This window comes from Capricornis sumatraensis, chromosome 12, assembly GCF_032405125.1.
Source record: "Capricornis sumatraensis isolate serow.1 chromosome 12, serow.2, whole genome shotgun sequence".
Classification (NCBI taxonomy): Eukaryota; Metazoa; Chordata; class Mammalia; order Artiodactyla; family Bovidae; genus Capricornis; species Capricornis sumatraensis.
In genome coordinates this window covers 57,353,906-57,372,706 of record NC_091080.1, presented here as the reverse complement: position 1 = coordinate 57,372,706, position 18,801 = coordinate 57,353,906, and the positions used below count along the sequence as shown (strand labels likewise).

At 41.1% G+C, this 18,801-nt stretch overlaps 1 protein-coding gene across 1 annotated transcript; it reads right to left on the bottom strand.

The window, feature by feature from the left end:
- Positions 1–636: 636 nt before the first annotated feature.
- KLF5 (KLF transcription factor 5) lies at positions 637–17,953 on the bottom strand. Its single transcript, XM_068984692.1, has 4 exons — positions 17,702–17,953; positions 14,534–15,407; positions 13,465–13,524; positions 637–815 (listed from the first exon to the last, which is right to left on the bottom strand). The coding sequence occupies exons 1-4, from the start codon at positions 17,951–17,953 to the stop codon at positions 637–639; spliced, it is 1,365 nt and encodes a 454-aa protein (XP_068840793.1).
- Between the last annotated feature and the right edge of the window lie 848 nt (positions 17,954–18,801).

Below are 18,801 nucleotides of genomic sequence, written 5' to 3'. Positions count from 1 at the left end.
TATTCATGGTTATTTTCAAAAGAATTATTTATGATTTTTTCCCCAAAAGAATCTTAGAAAATGTGTAATAAACTATAAAGCTGATTTGCATATTTACAAAATTTTGAATAGCAAATATAGGCAACTCATATAAAAAACAAAATAAAACAACACATTTGTTCAATGGCTATTTGTGAATTGCCAGGTATGCTGCGTACCTCTAGAGAATTATCTTGTATTGAAAAAAAACTCCTCTGATGTCAAGCAAAATCTTGACACACAATCCAGCTGTCTTCTTGTGCCCAACGGACTTGTTTGCTAAACACTGTCACATTAAATGGTGGTGCTTTGGGAAGAACACTGCAAATACACCCTGCACACCCAGCCCGCGCTGAGATGGGGCTACCTGTCTGAGATGACGGCATTTGCCTGGGTCAAGCCAGCATACAGCAAGCATTCCAGATTCGGACAAGGACCAAACACTTTGGTATTAACACAATGTATTCCCTGTTTTCTCAAATATACAAAATATACATTTCCAGTTTTGTGTTTTCATTTTCTTTTATATATATAGAATTAATTGTGTAGTTTAAAATTTTGCCAAGTGAGCGGTGTGGGGCAGGCGGCGGAGGATGCACGGGCGGCGGCGCTGGCAGCTCAGTTCTGGTGCCTCTTCATGTGCAGCGCCAGGTGGTCGGAGCGCGAGAAGCTGCGGTTGCACACGCCGCACTGGAACGGCTTGGCCCCGGTGTGCTTGCGGTAGTGGCGGGTCAGCTCGTCCGAGCGCGCGAACCTCCAGTCGCAGCCTTCCCAGGTGCATTTGTACGGCTTCTCACCTGCGCAACAGACCAAGAGGGGAAGGTGAGCGGGCAGTTGGCAACCCTGGACAAGGCAGATAGTGTTGTCTGCCAAGGGGTTTCTTTCAAACTCAGGCTCTACGGAGGAAGGTGTGTGGATTCCTGACGAACTAGAAACTGCTCAGGGCACCTAGTGCAGAGAGTCACTGTTTTGCAGAATAGTCCTTAATTAAGTACTCTGTGTACTTTTGAAGAACGGAAAATGGAAATTTACAGGGTGGGGGCAAGGAGAGATGATAAATTAGGAGTTTGGGTTTAACCCATACACGAAACTATATATAAAGAAGGTAACGAACAAGGATAGCACAAGGAACTGTACTCAATATTCTGCAATAACCTATACGGGACAAGAAGCTGAAAAATAGATACACGTATAAGTGAATCACTTTGGTGTACACCTAAAACATTTGCTAAAACAAAATACTGCAAATCAACTGTACTTCAGCTTTTTTAAACTGTCTAAAAATTCTCTTCAAACAATTTTTAAAAATACATGTGCAGGATGAATCAGTGCTCATATTTTTATGAGCACTGAACTGTTCCTGCACATGTAAATCCATGAGATGACTAGATGTGCTTGAGCGGCTTTATTACTACTGTGCCAATATAATTTCTATACCAACCAACCTCAACTGAATTAGTGCAGGACTGATGGCTCTAAGGTGGCCCAGGGAGGAAGAAATTCAGGAGCTACAAGGAGGAGTTGCTCACATCACCAACTTATGGACCACAACTGAGAGCCTAGCAATAAAGTGGTCCTAAAAGTTTCTACACTAGCCACTGTGAAATGCCAGCACATAAGCCAGTTCACATAACAAATGGCTTTCCAAAATGGACTAGCTCTTTGAAATTCCCTCCAGTGCGCATATATTCACATCTTCCCATTTTTCAGACTGAAGCAAAACAACTAGATAAAGATTAAAGCTGAATGGTGTTAAAGCTTTAAGCATTTTAACAATTTCTCAAGCAGATCAGGAAGTCTGGTACCAATAACTTAACTGTGGTGTCATGCACATTTAATTTCCCTTTGCAATGCACTGCATCAGAAAGACTATCAAAATTCATTCCATCAATGACTTGTCAAATGCATATTATATGCCAGGGACTATCCTGAATGCTTAGAATAAAACAAAAATGCCTGAACTCATGGAACTTACATATATATAATTTATAAAAGTCTCTAATTCAATCTTCCTCTCTCTTCCCTTAAATAGTGAATTGACATCTGAGCCACCACCCTACCCCCCTCTATCTGAGCCACTTCCCCAAGCCTCTGCAATCTGTATTCTTCTTAATGTTGTTTGTTCTTAAGGTTTGCTAGTTGCTGGTAACCTTTCAAAACTACTCAATACCGGCAGCCCAAAAGGATTCTGCCCACAATGACATGCAAAGAAACTCCCAGGTTTGCCAAAGGCCTTTGCTGTTCCTCATCACAGACCAGCTTCTGACTTCATGTAATTGCCCCACATCATTGTATATTTTTGATATACGAATAAAATTAATGTCACCTTTAAAAAAAATATGACTTATGATCCCTTCTCCAGGGAATCTTCCCAGCCCAGATCTGCTGCACTGCAAGAAGGTTCTTTACCATCTAAGCCACCAGGAAAACCCACACTATTTATAAGGCAGCCTTAATTCCCAGTTTTAGAATCAATTAATCCTATTTAAGATTGTGTATTAACCCCCAGATCAAAGAATCTCTCACTAAGCAATCACTAGTAGTTCTTTTATTGATGCTTAACTTGGTTATAATTTTCTACGAATTTAAGATGAGAATTTGTGAGGTAAATTTGCATCTTAAAGTACTGCTGGCTTACTGATGAGGTTTTTTTTTAATTGAAGGATAATTGCTTTACAGAATTTTGCTGTTTTCTGTCAAACCTCAACATGAATCAGCCATAGGTATACATATATCCCCTCCCTTTTGAACCTCCCTCCCAACTCCCTACCCATCCCACCCCTCCAGGCTGACACCAGAGCCCCTGTTTCAGTTTCCTGAGCCATACAGCAAATACCCATTGGCTATCTATTTTACATATGGTAGTGTAAGTTTCCATGTTACTCTTTCCATACATCTCACCCTCTCCTCCCCTCTCCCCATGTCCGTAAGTTTCTTCTCTATGTATGTTTCTCCATTGCTGCCCTGTAAATACATTCTTTAGGCCCATTTTTCTAGATTCCCTATCTATGCGTTAGAATACGGTATTTATCTTTCTCTTCCTGATTCCACTCTGTATAACCGCTGAGTTTTATTTGAATAGCATTTGAAAACTCTGAATAGCCAAACTTCTAAATTCTTTAAAATGTTTTCTGCTGCTGGAGAAAACCCAGCATTGCTTTGAACACTGGTTACTTAGTACCACAGTGAAATTCAACTACCTTTCTCTGCCTGATTTAACAGGATCATATTCAGGAAGTTCTAAGATTATTCAGCTGAGGCCAAATTTTAAAAGACATTGTCCACATCAACCGAGACTTCCACAGCTTGTGGTTAATGTATTTTTGCTGTCCTGATAATCACTGTGACTCCATAAGGGTCACATAATTCATAACATGACTCCACAACAAAACCCCATAAGGACAAAGACAGAAGGCCCAGAGCAGCCCTCTGAATTTTGTACCAATTATTTCCCAGGGGGTTTCTCTTTCAACTCCTGCAGTGAGTATCCCTGAGCCACCCTTCCCTTCTCCCTCTCCTCTGGCTCCAAACCAACACACAAATAAATACTTTTTATGTTTTTAATTCCCTTTTTGGTTCCTATTGCTCCATTTTAAAAATGCACACCTCAACTTCCTGAAGTATTTCTCTTCCCCCTCTTAAGAGTAAATTCAAAGAATTTAAGCTAGTACACTTAAACCTTTTAAGTAACCAGAAATAAACCACTTTTCTTTTGCTTATATTCAGTATGTTTAATACACAGAAATGTCTTAATGCCAGTAGTAAATGTAGCTATCAGTCTTGTCGATGTAAATCAAACAGAAAAAGTTTTTTTGCACACCAAGTGTTTGTTCTTGTTCCCTGTGAAAAATAAATCACCAAAACAAACAGGTTGGCTAAATACTTCACTGTCATTTAACGTGAAGAGAAAGTTATTTCTGATGTCTGAGGCAAGGGAAAAAAAAGTGCCTGATTTAAAAAGGAGTCATTCTAGTCTTTTGAATTGAATAATTAAATGGCAGGAGAACTGAATTTTCAAAGTTTATTTAAGAAACAAGGGACACTAGACTCTTTTCGTTCACTATTTTTATTGGCTAGGAAGCAATAAACTGCATCAGTATTTTTAAAAGTTTACTTTACTGATTGGTTGAAAAACGGTAGCCATGAAAGTTCCTAAAACAGTTGGGGTTTTGCTTTCAATTTATACGTATCTATAGAGCATTCAGCCAAGAATACTACCAGTTTCTGGATGTTAGTCATGGGGCCGGAGCTTTACCACAGAAGTAAGGACAACTGTTCCCCACTTGGGGCAGTTTGTACGGGATTTGTTCAAGTGTCAACACTGCTCAAGTAAAACATTGTAGAGGAAGCTGGTACCCAATTTCTGGCCAAATAAATAGCAGATTCAGGTCTTTCTTCCTCAGCCAGAAACACTATGCATAGTACTTCTGGGAAACCAAACTAACTTCCTTTAAGTTATTTCAACAGGATAGAGCTTTCAAAAGTTTAATTGGATTTTTACAGAATCTCCTTCCAATACCACCAATTTAAAATATTTAGTTAAGCTCTTTCAACATCGACTGTATTTTTAAGTTCTCATGCTGTTGTTAATGTGAAACTTTCCAAAGACAAGAAGAAAAAAAAAAGTGACAAATATGTACAGCATGAAAAACAAGCTTCGGCTTTATCTCAAAGAGGATATTTTCTCATCGTCTTATAAAATTACCAGGGACTCTTTTACTAGAATCCTTAATCCTTTAAAAAAAAAAAAAAACAATGGTTAAATATACATATTGTCCATACTGATGAAGTCAATTAATGTTAAGCAAAACCATTACCAGGAGAAGGAGGGAGCAGGCAGAAGCAGACACTGAGCACTACTCTGACTCAGGTGCTCGTATTTCATTTATCCTCAACAACTCCAAGAGTTAGAAGCAGAACAATGAGGTCGTGTTGAGAAGCCTGGCCTGCCACTTTTCCTCAATGTCCCAGTTATACCCTCCATTGGCAAACACTGATACAGGCTCTATATGAATGATGTAAGGAGTACACAGATATTGTTCACATTTAAAGATTCTAAAGCCGTGTGTCCAGGTCAGTTAACAACTAGCCTAATGGACTCAAAGCAGGCCTTAAATCTCAGACTGTCTGAAGCATAGGACACATCCTGGCTAAGCCAGCCCCCAAGGACACCCACCTTTCAGGACGTGTGGACTTCTGACGGTTGTCCTGTTCTGGGACTGATAATCCCCAAATACCACCTAATGATGGCTCTCCTTTAACCCTAGGCTAAAGGAACCCTAGGCAAAAGGAGAAGGGGACGACAGAGGATGAGATGGTTGGATGGCATCACCGACTCAATGGACATGAGTTTGAGTAGGCTCTGGGAGTTGGTGATGGACAGGGAAGTCTGGCATGGTGCAGTCCATGGGGTGGCAAAGAGTCGGACATGACTGAGCAACTGAACTGAACTGAAAGGAACATCAATGAGTTAGCAGAACATGTTTGCTAAGAATCTGAAAAGTCTTTAGTGATGAACTTAAAAATCAGCTATTTTTTTTTTCTGTTGAATAGACTAAAAAATGACTTATGAATCTACCACACTAGAATGGGAAGTTTCTCTGCTTGGCTGAACATGTTCAATTGATTCACACTAAGGCCTTTTCCTAGAATGTTCTGCATAGATTCTTCTAACAAAAGAAAAGTATCATAGATGGAAATTTTATCTTATTTATTTTAGGTAACCTTTTTGTCACAGCAAATTTGTATATCTGGTTTCCTTCCTGATGCTAAAACTAAATCCAATCAATTATGTTTGATAGAGGTCAAAAATCAGAATTAAAGTCAATGTTTAGTAAATGAGAGTAATATGTACGAACAATCACAACCTGTACCAGGTGACTTGCAAAATCCAACGAATAAGGCTTGGTCTCTGGCCTCAAATAGTTTAACATCCATATTCTATTCTGACTGTTAAAGTGAAATAAATTACTTAATAGTCAATAGTGTTAGTCACTCAGTAGTGTCTGACTCTTTTGTGACCTCATGGCTCCTCTGTTCGTGGAATTCTCCAGGCAAGAATACTGGAGTGGATTCCCCTTCCCTTCTCCAAGGGATGTTCCCAACCCAGGGATGGAACCTGGGTCTTCTGCATTGCAGGCAGATTCTTTACCACCTGAGCCACACCAGGGAATCCCCCCTTAAGTTTAATTCTTAGAATTTGAGTCCTTGATGCACAAAATGAACTCTTATTTCAGGTGGAAAATATTTTCATGCAATTCAATAATCATCAGATCTTTTCCCATCACTAGAGATTTAAGGAATTTAGATTCTTAAACGGTATGCTGCTGCTGCTAAGTCGCTTCAGTCCTGTCTGACTCTGCACGACCCTATATAGACGGCAGCCCACCAGGCTCCCCCGTCCCTGGGATTCTCCAGGCAAGAACACTGGAGTGGGTTGCCACTGCCTTCTCCAATGCATGACAGTGAAAAGTGAAAGACAATTCGCTCAGTTGTGTCCCACTCTTTGTGTCCCCATAGATTGCAGCCTACCAGGCTCCTCTGTCCATGGGATTTTCCAGGCAAAAGTACTGGAGTGGGTTGCCATTGCCTTCTCCGTCTAAAACAGTATACATTCTAATGAAAGGTTTTAAAAAAAGAGAAGCATTAATACCAAGATTAAAGAAACTCATAGGGAAATATTAGATATCTTTAAAAGCACATAAAGTAAGGTGACTTTGGCTCATTAGTTCGTATTTTTATATATCTATATTAGTAATTTTCTATTAAAATTTTTTACTAAAGGTCACTGCAGTGTATCTCCTATACTTGGCAACAAAAGGGCAGGCATTTCATTTCAAAGATTTTTATTGCTAGTATTTGCAAAGGTACCTAATGTACATCCTGGGCTTCCCTGGTGGCTGAGATGGTAAAGAACCTGCCTGCAATGCGGGAGATCTGGATTCGATCCCTGGGTTGGGAAGATCCCCAGGAGAAGGGAATGGCAACCCACTCCAGTATTCTGGCCTGGAGAATTTCATGGACAGAGGAGCCTGGCAGGCTAGAGCCATGGGGTCGCAAAGAGCTGGACATGACTGAGTGACATTCACTTCACTTCACCTAATGTTTACTTGATAGAGTAACCCTGTCAATAATGTGATCAGTTTAAGGAAACGAATTAAAAGGCTATATTAAAAAATTCCCTTCTTTCTTCTTTTGTGCTTATCTTTAAAACGTGACTCACCGGATTCCTTCCAAAAAACCTATGAAGTATCCAAGAGAAATCATTACACTTCTCTGTATCCCCATCATCACTTAAATTTGATCTAAATGACTGATCTGTACTGGCACAGATACTGCTGAATGAAAGCTTCAAACAACTGTATTCTGCCTCCTTAACTAGCCATAAAAGTTCTCTAACACAGAGACTGTCTTCTATTGCCATACCTCCTTATGCACCTTTGGTTAATCACAGTGTGTCCTGAGGCTGACCAACTTGGGAATTTTCACTCATGAAAAGGCGTGAAGGTAAAAGAGACAGGAAGGCATCTAGTGTAAGGCTACCATACTGTGTTTTTTTTTTTTTTTAACCACGGCCTCACCTGTGGCAGGGTTTTGCCTGGTTCCTTCTGCCAAGGACCACTGAGTGTTATCTGACTAAACGTGCATTTAGGCGAGAACCGTACTTTTAAACTCTTCAGAAGGACATGTTCCGAATCAGTTTATTATCCAACCTGAAGTTGTACAAGGGTAAATCAACTCTATGTAAACAAGTTTTCTTTTCCAGGACTGGACTGGATTTGAGGAAAACCAAGGAACTGTGGAGCCCCTTGTGCTGGTCAAAGACAGATACAGAGCAGGGGGAGCATGCCACCCCCAAGGTGGCAGTCTCTACCCCAGCAGGACCAATCTCTAGGGACCTAAGCACCTCCGCTACTTCTCCTAAGTGTCAGTCGCTCAGTTGTGTCTGACTCTTTTCGACCCTGGACTGGAGCCCGCCAGGCTCCTCTGTCCAGGGGAATTCTCCAGGCAAGAACACTGGAGCAGGTAGCCACTCCTTTCTCCAGGGGATCTTCTCAATCCAGGGATCCAACCAGGGTCTCCCGCATTGCAGGCCGATTCTTTACCATCTGAGCCCCAAGGGTTCTGGACAAAAACATCCTCTATCATTGATAGTGTTAATGAAATACCAGTTCCTGAGTCTCCTGACAAAAATATGACATTCAGATTCACTTTCTTGTAATATGAACCCAAAGTAAAATTTTTAAACAGTAAAGTCTTGGTGAAATATTTTACCTTTTTTAGCCAAAACAGAAAAATTCTATATTTTCATTTTTCTAGTACTGAATGAGTCCTAATTATCCTTTCCTTAAATTTGCACTTAACGTGGTTATCTTGACCTGGAGATTCTTCCCAGCTCTAAACACTGTGCATTTATAAAGTAGTCACAGGTATATTCTTCTGCCTGAATGTTTTTTAGAAAGTTACCTATGGGGCACTTCTAAAACAGCAACTCACCTTAATCCGAGTTGTAAGAGATTCTTGGATATAAATAATACAGGCTGACAGAATAGGAATGCTGCTACAGAGATACTTGCTAAACTAGGACATTACTTTGTTTCTAATCTTTCACCTGAAAAGATGTGGGTCATCAAGTAAACAACTACCACATTCTATAAAACTAACAATATCTGCCAAAGTAAAAACCTTTGGTGATTAAAATATTTTACTTTTAAAAACAGTACCGCCCTCACTATCTTCACAGCTAATTGTTTCTATCTCAACTTCAGCAATTCTGTTTAGTCCATTTACGAACTATCTTTTCCCCCTAATCTATAAAAACAACAGGGAAGAGATTCTCTTTGGATTCTTGAAAAATCAGTCAAAAACGTTTGCTTAATCAAATTATACTTCTAAAAGTTCCATATACTTTATCATCTCAAAACAATATTTAATCAATTTCCTATGTAAATGTAAATGTTTTTCAGATGAAAGAGCAAGTCCCAGAAGCAAAGTTAAACCTTTCCCATGAGTCATTAAAAAGAAATTGTTTCTAAGCTTCTATGCTCATAAATACCTTTCCAGGCATCTAAATGAGTGACTCTCTTATAGCTACTTTTTCTTTTTTTTTATGTTAACTTGAACTTGTCAATATAGAAAAATAAATTTCAAAGCTGCAAACAAAAATAATTTAAGAATGTCTAACTGGTAACACATAACAGGCTAAATGGGATACTTTTTCCTGCAGTTTTCAAATATAAACTCAGAAAAATCAGTTGAGTACTAATTTCATCCTGCAAAATTTTTTCACCTCTACCAACACTGATCTCTAGATCCAAACTGCATGATCTCCACTAAGGCTATATACATATATATGGAGACATATGTATGCACACACATACATAAAATCTTATTCTGATTTTAACTCTAAATCATTTTTTAAGGGAATGAATTCCTTTCTCTATTTTTTAAAATGTTTTACCGCTTCCCACAGTTTCACAAAAAAAGGAATAATTCATGTTCAGAACATTTTGAATGTTTTCTATTTGTGGGGAAGTGCTGCAAATGAAAATACCTTTATTATCAACATGGACAGTATTTTAAAACAAAAATCTATACCTAAGACATTCAATGGATAGTAAGTGTAGAGCGAAGAACTAACTAGGGATTTATACCTAGGGATTTTTTACTACACAAACTGAAACTAAAATCAACTGAGCAATAAATCTCTAGCAGAGATGATGTATTTTGAAGTACACACAGTACCATCTTAATATAAATGTTATTAGAAAAGTGTTCTACACGGGAAGTGAGGCAGCAGGTGGGAATTTAGCCCCTTTACAAGTAGTCTTGGGCTAGAAATCTTTCCAAGGCTTACTGCGAAATTCTTTCTTAAAACAAGGAATCCAGAATACAGCTGAGAGATTCTAACAGGTCAGTGCTTCACCCACAGTCCACTTCGTGTTGTGTTATTTGTATGTTTCCATTTTCTTTTTTGGGGGTGTTTCCAATTGTCCTCTTGTCAATCGGTGGCAGTCATTCTGGGATCATGTAGTCCACATGTAGCAACCTGGGCACAGAGTCTGGATCTAAGGGCTACTGACACTGACGCCCAGTGTGTGTGTGTGCTGCTCAGACTATGAACAACTGCTCACTTTCTGCCCTGCTCCAGATAGCTGCCAAATGACCATAAAACCTTACCATACCCTCTTTCCCCAACTGCTTTACCATATACTCCAGGGCTTTTACCATATACTCCAGCACAGCCACACATGTGACTAAAACTACTCAGATTTCAAACATCGGAATTCAGAGTGCACTGTTTGCTTTTTCAGAACTCTTTCTTTAGAAAGTAAGTACTTTTTACTAAAGTGTAAACACAATTTTCAAAGAAATTTCCACACTCAATGTAAAAGCAGCATTTCAACTCATGGGACTCTTAGGCATACCAAGAAACTAGCATCGGGTGATAAATGTTTTCAATTTCTTGCCAATGTGCTTTTTAAAATGCTGTTAAAAAGACAAATATTTTTATTTGGAAATATACACCTCGTGATACTGTTGCCTAAGTAGCCATACTTATTTCTAATCAGAGGCTCGATGTATATATATATGTACACTGACATATACATATATATATATATATATGCTAGAAGTAACACAAACACTTCCACACAGGTAATAAGGATATCCCTATAGGCCAATAACTACAATCTTTCCCCCAGAACAGAGGCAACATCAACTTCAGGTATTTTGTCTAACCATATAGAGTTTTGTATTACTTTTGTATATTCTTTCTGAATAAAGAAATCAAAATGTATAAACTCAGAAAAACTTGAATGCTATGAGACTTCTAACCGCCATTTTCTACTCTTTCATCTCGAATTTTTAAAAAAACGTCTTGTTTGGGAAAGACTATGTCCTTATGTTCGGTTTATAAGTCAGGAAGCATTTGCAATCTAAAAATCCAGAATAAGCAATTAAACAGAACTCAGGAGTAGGTTGTTTTAATTGCTTAAAACATTTTAAAAACATAAGGTAACTTGACATTTTAAAGCAATTACAATTATTTTCTAAAGAAGTCCTCGGGTCCTGCATATTCTGCCTAAAGTGGCAATCATTAAAAAGTTTTTATATCAAAAATACAATATCAACATTCCCACATAAATTTTTTTTTAAAGTCCTCTAAAACAAAAAGTTAATTACATTGAGAGAAGTTATTTAGAAATACCTGGGCCTTTAAAAGAAGGAAAGAAAAAAAACTTCGCTAGCTTCAGATAGATTCGTTAAAAAACGACAGGGTGGGGAGGATGCAATGAGAGCACACAGGTAATTTTCAAAGGCATTGTGTAGAAACTAAAAATGAGGAGAAAACAACCTCAATGCTCTATGATTACCCAAGAACGGGTTTAGCCAGATGAACAAGTCTGCCACAAACCCTCCTCGAGGCGTCTGAAAGGCTATCAAACAAAACTTTATTAAACTGGATTACGGGGTCTCACTCATCAGATGTCAATGGACACACATTTATGATCGGGTGGAAAAGTCGATACATGGGATTCAAACTAGGCCTACATCTTCTTTTTAGTTGGTTTTTATCTTTTTCAGTATAAGCATCGTTAAGACAACCCACTATTAAATTTCCCTGCCAGCAGGTCAAGTTCCAGAATCCCAGGTATAAGCATTCTGAGCACTAAACCCTGCCAGGGGTTGCAAGGCCATTTAGATATGCCCTGACTACATCCCAGCAATAAGCAGTTGATTGCCTCGATATATGGAATCATGCTCCTCCTTTATTAGGAGACTTTAACCTCAGGAGAAACATTGTTTCCTCCTATCTCCCATTTCAAGGACTTTCAAAGGAGAAAGGACAAGAGCTCAAAAGTTCTGGTTATTTCCTCTTCTTAATCATAATTCAAGTAAAAACCCATTTTCAATGTTTCTTCCTAAATATATAATGTATATTCTATAAAAGGATAGTTTAGTATTTCTATAGAGACTGTTTTCATGGTCTTGTCATTTGTATGCTGAAAACTGCAGACTGAGTTTACATGCTAATGGGTGTTTGTTTAAGTATAAATATAACTTCTACTTTGGGATTAGGAGATAGCCTTTTGTCTCTACCTAAAAACTTCAGGTTGAAACAACCCACTGGTTTCACTGATAAATACAGGAGATGTCTTTTCTTTAAAAGCAATTTCTCAGAAAGCCCTGGAATCTACCACATTGTCGCCAACACTACTTAGATTTTAAGTAGTATTTATCACTGGGATATCAAGCAATACTTTCCAATGCGCATATGAAATGTCTGCAGCCATGTTCCTCTTTGAGCTCTATCTCAGGACTGACCTTTGTTCAAAGGCTTTTACTTTTTAATGCAGCAGTTAGAGATAACTACTTCATTTATCAAAACTCAATTTCCATAGTAACATCTAGCCTGGGGAGATTCAAGTCCTCACACTAATCCAGCAGCCCATTCAAAGGAACTGTTGAATACTTTGGTTTCCATAGCAATGATGGAATAAAACATTTTGCTAGGTCATTGCTTTTATTAGCAAACTTATTCTCTGAACTTTAGGTTAAAGCTGCATTTACGGAGAGGAAAAAAAACACAATCACTTTGTATAGGTTCTTTCCTTCAGGCCTATCCTTTTAAGAAAATCACTAATGGTAACCACCCATAGTTTTAAAAATACTTTGGGTATTTGGAGATTTTTACAGCTTGCCACCATCTAATTTCGTCCTCAAATAAGTTCTGATATAAAGTTTTGAAATTAAAAAGCATTTTAAAATGAGTGTATAGATCTGACAAAAGTTTTTATAAAATTATAGGGGCTAAACATTTTAAACACAGATGAGATATTAGCTGGAATAAAGTCTCTCCAATGTATAATAAGGACTGGGGTAGAATGTAAAATAACTTTTAAACCACGACCCTAGTTTTGCCTGATTTTAGTATTTTTCAATTTCCAGCCCACCTTTCACCAGCAGGGATAACATGCTAAACACAGATATTTTAGGCTCAAGGTGAAATTAAGATAATTTATTAAGCAATTACGCTTTACCTGCTAAATGGAAAAGGCTTTAGTGTTTGATGTAGTTTTATAGAAGCCAACTGATTTGTTCTGGAGGGAGAAAATGAGTTACATTTTTTTCCTTCAAGATAGGAATAGCAATGCCATTAAAGTTTTAAAATCCATTAGTAAACATTGTTGTTTATGTTTGGGAGCAATTAATTCTATGTGAGGTGACAGGGCAAGGCCTTAATGAGGGAACATCAGCCTTCCTGGAACCAAACTTTTTTCACTGAACTGAATTTTGAGCCAAGCCAGTGCTGAAAAAGGTAAGCCATTAAAAAATAAAAGTTGACAGAAGAAAGAAGAGATCAAACATGTGCTGGCTTTTAAAAGGATGAATACCACTTATACTATTTACACAACTCACAGAATTAACAAGAAAATTACATACCAGTATGAGTCCTCAGGTGAGCTTTTAAATGAGAAGACTTTGTATAAACTTTTGTGCAGCCTGAAATAAAGGAGAAGAACAGCGTGTCATTCTGGAGATCCTTTTGAAATCTTTACATCTGATGATTCAGTGTTTAAAATAGGGCTTTAAAGATGAAATCTCTCATGCAAGGAGATATTTGAAGCTTCAGTTTTAAGAGATGTTTTAAAGCATACTCCCGTATTACCTGATTAAAGGTATAAAGTGATTTGCTTTATGTTTCACTTTAGCAGAAAGAGCAGACAATCAAGCCCAACTACAAATGGGAAATCTGTGTTTATACCAGTAGGTGCTTTATACTAGCAACACATACCTCAGTGATTTAAAAAATTTTAATGGCTCCAGAGCTGACAATGTTAAACCATTATCCAAGATGACTGCAATTTTCTGTACTCCCACATTTCTTGTTTTTTCATTTAGTATGTCATGTCATATCATGTACCACAGTCAATAAATTATAGCCTGTATTAATCATAAACTAGCTTATGCCAGCAACTTCTAGATATATTCATCACCGTCATCAATTTATATTTTGGACCACATATCTCATTCAAGAAAGAGCATATGCTCACATGCTATCAGAACCAACCTTGAAATCTAATCTATAGATGGTCTTGTCTTGCACCAACCCACTCTTCATTGCCACCCATTATTTTCCCCTATGTTACTTAAGTAATTCCTTTCCAGGTTACTTAATTTGGAATTAAGAACTCCAATTTAGAGTGCTACAGTAAACAAAGTAAGTGTAGCAAGACTCTCATGTATTTAACATTAAAAAGAGTCCAGTAACTTTTTTTCCAATAATATTCCAAACATTTTTTTTTTACTATTATCAAATAAGCACAAAGTAACTAAACAGTTACTTGGGTAAGGCACCGGAGACTGGGATGCGACAAGAGCAGAGCAGGTGAATTTTTTTTAATTGTCAACCACTAGTCTCCCATGTAAAGTTGGAATGTGAGGTGGAAAATGGCACGCACGAACACACTAAACACACACGCTGATTCTTTAACCAGGTAGGATCACATACCTGGGTAATCGCAGTAGTGGATGCGCCGTTTCTCTAAATCAGGGTTACTCCTTCTATTGTATCTGACAGGCTGGATGTTTTGCGAAGTAACTGGCAGGGTGGCAGGTAAATTTGGATTATGAATTGCCAGTTTAGAAGCAATGGTAGCAGCATAGGATGGAGGTGGGGTTAAATTCTGAAGCATCTCTGCTTGTCTATCTGGACTTCCAGGCTCTGAGCTTGGTGGTGACGGGGGGAAGTAAGTGGCCTGCTGGGGAAGAAACTGACTTGGCATGGTGTATGTGCAAGGGGGCATGCTCTGGAATTGCTTCATGGCGGTCGGCGGGACGGCGGAGGTGTGAGTGTTAAGGCCTGCCATGGCGGCCGACATTGATACGTTAAGAGTGTCCATTACTGCTGTCTGATTAGTAGAACTAGGCATATCTAGATCCGGTGTATTCAGGAGCTGGTACAGATGGCCCTGCTGGGGAGGGACAGAAAGATGAAGGTCTGGTGTAGGAAGTTCTTGTTTGATGAAAATATTGTTCACCTCTGGAGCTGCGGTCTGGTGGGAGCTGAATATGCTGGTGAACTCGGGGAGGGCCTGTGTTGGGGCCGGAGGAGGGGCTGTCGTCTCACTCTGGTGGCTGAAAATGGTAACAGGTTCTGTCTTGATGTGTGTTACACACGGTCTCTGGGATTTGTAGAGGCCAGTTCTCAGGTGAGTGATGTCAGGGAGGAAGACGTTCATGTTGATACTGTAAGGTAACCCTTCACTGTCAGTGAAGAACTGGTCTACGACTGAGGCACTGTCTCGTCTATACTTTTTATGTTCTGGAATTATAGAAACTGGAGGAAGCTGAGGTGTCAGGTACTTCTCCATTTCACATCTTGTCTAAAAAAGAAGAGATAGAAACATGTATAATCCGCCCAATTCATCATCTCGGGAAGAACAAACTGTGCTTACTAAAAATTCCCAACAATCGCTATGAAAAGTACCCAAGGCAAACACCTAAGCGTTGCTTATAAACATATCAGGTTTGTCAACTGTGTAACAAATGGTTCACCAAAAACCTTATGAAACTGTGTATAACAAGTGTTTGGTAAAATCGCCCCCAGTCAACCCCAGACAAAAAGTGAAAGAGACAAATCAAGAAGAAAAAGGAAGCAAAGAGAAAAAATATTCCTTTCTGATGCAATAATAAAGTATACTTTATCATCACTCGTATACAAGCAGGATTCTCTGCTCCATTACAACTGAAAATACAGTATTGTAATAAGGCCAAATTATCTCTATCTTATTCATGTCATATAGGTAAATCCAGTGGTTGAAAAGGGAAAAAAACCTCAGTAAACCTTTATGGTTACAGTTAATATTGCAAAATTTCTTTTTTTTGCTTGGGTAGATATTGCTGAAATAGCTAATATAAAACATATTCTTTGGCTATTCAAGTGCCTTTTCCAGTTTACAGTTCAATGGAAACTTAAATACAATGTTTTGAGCAAAACATAGTATCCACTGAGAGAACAAACCAACTTCTCCACCAGTTTGATCTAAATGTTGATTTTAATCAGCAGATTCTGTAATTGGTTAATATGATAATGAAATGTTCCTATTCATATCCCTATCTAAAACAGATCTTTAATTACCTAGGGGAAAACCATTCCTTTGGTAGAGTGGTGCTAAGGGGCCGTGGGTGGAGAGGCTGCCAGTAGCCAGCACAGTCATCAGCCAAACATTTATCGTGTCCTTCTCAGTGGGCCAACGCTACATTCCCCCTCACTCTGTAAAAAGCTCAGTCATCCCTTATCCTCCTGTGTCTTCTAAGCAGCAAACTGACAAATGCCCACATGGTTTTAAAATGGTGATTTTTCTTTAGGACATAATCCAGCTTGTAACCGGTCTCCTCAGTCTTTTGCAGCTATCATCTTTCCTAGTATAACACAAACTTCTAAAATTTTTAGCACCGAAAGGAAATTTCAACAGAAAGACACACATACGAAACAACACCCCCAACTAGATGCTCACAGAACTATTAACCTTGGCATTTTAAAAAGTGAATAACAGTCTTTTTTTTTTTTTGCTACTACTTAATTTCAGCTATCAGATTCCGAATCATTTTGTGTGGATATAGATTCGGGTTTCCCGCAAAGATACGATTTAAAAATAAAATCGCGCTGATCTTGTGAGTCACATCTCTGATAAATGCCACTGCCCTTGCACAGCACGGTGACACTCGCAGACCCCCGGAGCAGGAGCTTGGTATAGCAAATACACAGTATACCAAGGGGGTATTAAATGAGGCGTCTTGAAATAAACCGAACTAAACCCTTTCGTGCGCTTTACTCCCATGGTGGTTAGTGGTTTCTGATTTTAGCTCTTCCAGCTGTTTGCATGTGGGTATGTTTCCAATTTTTTTTTTTTTCCCTGGGACAGGCTAAAAGTCCCGGGAAGTTTTTTCTGGGCTATATGACTCCCTGCGTGGGCGAAAGAAACAGGCGGTTGCTCTAATTCCGCTGCCGGGCAAGTGTAAAAGCCAACTGCCAGCTTTCAACGCGGCTCCGGGAGGAAATTTACGCGCAGATGAAGAAAACAACACCTCCCGGTCCTTTTTTTTCTTTCTTTTCTAAGGAAAAATAAGCGCTCCAACACCACCTTAGCTTTTCTAACTCCCGTTTCCCAAAGGAGCCCTACGATCGCGTCTAAAGCAGGTTGCTCCAAGCGATATTAAACTAGCACCCCGAGGGGCCTCCCTCCAGCACTCCCCCCCCCCACACCCCAATTTGCGTTCCCACTGACTCCGGGACGCCGTGGATCGGGACAGCGGGTGACCTCCAAGGCCAGGGCAGCGGGAGGCGGCGGATTTAGGGGACACATGGAATTGAGGTCCGGCGTGAGGAACGAGCTTTCATCCCCCAAATGGTAGAAAAACAAGGTGCGCGTGAGCACCAGTTCCCTCCTGAACCTTTCCCGGACAGAGCAGCCAGGGCAGACTCCCCATAGATCCTCTCCTTCGGGTGCCCTCACCAGGCCAGGAGGGCAGGGCGGGGCTGCCCCCCAGCCCTGGGCCGCGGTGCGCCCCGACGCGCGCCCCAGCCTGGAGCGGCCCCTGTCGCCCGCGAGCCGCAGCGGCGGGACACGCCCGAGCCCCGGGAGGGAGGCGAAGGGAGGGGAGCGGCTCTTCCTACCTGGACCAGCTCCTCGGCGGGCAGCCGCGGGCCCGCGGCGGGCGGCGGCGCCGGCTGCGGCGGCGCGGGCTGCGCCTGCGGGTGGTGGTGCGGGTGCTTCAGCTCGTCGCCGGGGAAGAGCGCCGCGTCGCGGGCCGGGTTCGCGGCGCCCAGCACGGGCTTGAGCTGCGCGAACACGGGCTCGTCCTGCGGGGCCGGCGGCTGGGGCACGGGTCCCAGGCGGGCGCTCATGGTCAGCACCCGCGTAGCCATGGGCACTCGGGGGTGGGGGGTGGGGGGTGGGGGGGCGGTTCCGGGCGCGGGGCGCGAGTCGAGCGCGCTTCCCACCTCGCCCACGCTGCTCGGGTCGGCGAGCTTGGCTCCGGACTGACCCCTCAGCTCACAAGCAGGCGCGGTTTTCAAAGGCGCGCAAGAAAAGCCAAACTCTTCCGCTCCGCCACGCGTAAACGCCGACGTCCACCCGGCGACCACTTTCTCCCGCCCCGCCCCACCGCGCTCCCTAGCTCCCCGGAGTCCGCTCCCGCCACTGCCTGTCTCCGCGAGCGAGCTGCTAGCGCGCGTACCTGCCCCACGACTACTGACACTTGACGCCCGCCTCTATTTTACCCAACTCCGGGGAGGCGGGGCCAGCCGGCCAGACTGGCAGCGCTCCGACAAATCTCGGGGCCCCGAAGCTGGCCGGGCCTGAGCAGCTAACCTATGAAAAGGGAGAAGCTAGCTCAGAGCCCCGCCTCCCCCAGGCGGACCGCACCCCTTTCGGGCCACGAGCTTCGCGCGCAGGGCGGCCGCGCAGTTTGTACACAACCTCTCTGACAGATTGGGCTGGCGGAGAAGGGGGCGGAGGGAAAAAGAGAAGCGAGTGGAATCTGGGGAAGAGAGGGAATTCGGGTGGAGACGTGGAGGGAGATCTCTTCGGACTGTTCTCTGCCAGGATTAGCGAGAAAAAGAGTTTTGCACGCCTTAGGTGTTGTGCAAGGACCTGAAACTCGCAAGTTGAAACCTGGAAGGCAGCTAGGTGGGGGCGCTAAGGTTTTGGAGTTTTGTTTAATGAGCGTGTATTTTTAAAAATACAAAATGTACTTTTCTTTAGCGCAAAACTA

Coding starts and splice junctions, on each gene's coding strand:
- KLF5 (XM_068984692.1), bottom strand. CDS start 17,953: ATGGCTACGCGGGTGCTGACCATGAGCGCCCGCCTGGGACCCGTGCCC. Junction 13,525..14,533: donor CCACTACTGCGATTACCCAG/GTATGTGATCCT, acceptor CCTTTATTTCAG/GCTGCACAAAAGTTTATACA. Junction 816..13,464: donor TCACCTGAGGACTCATACTG/GTATGTAATTTT, acceptor TCTGTTGCGCAG/GTGAGAAGCCGTACAAATGC.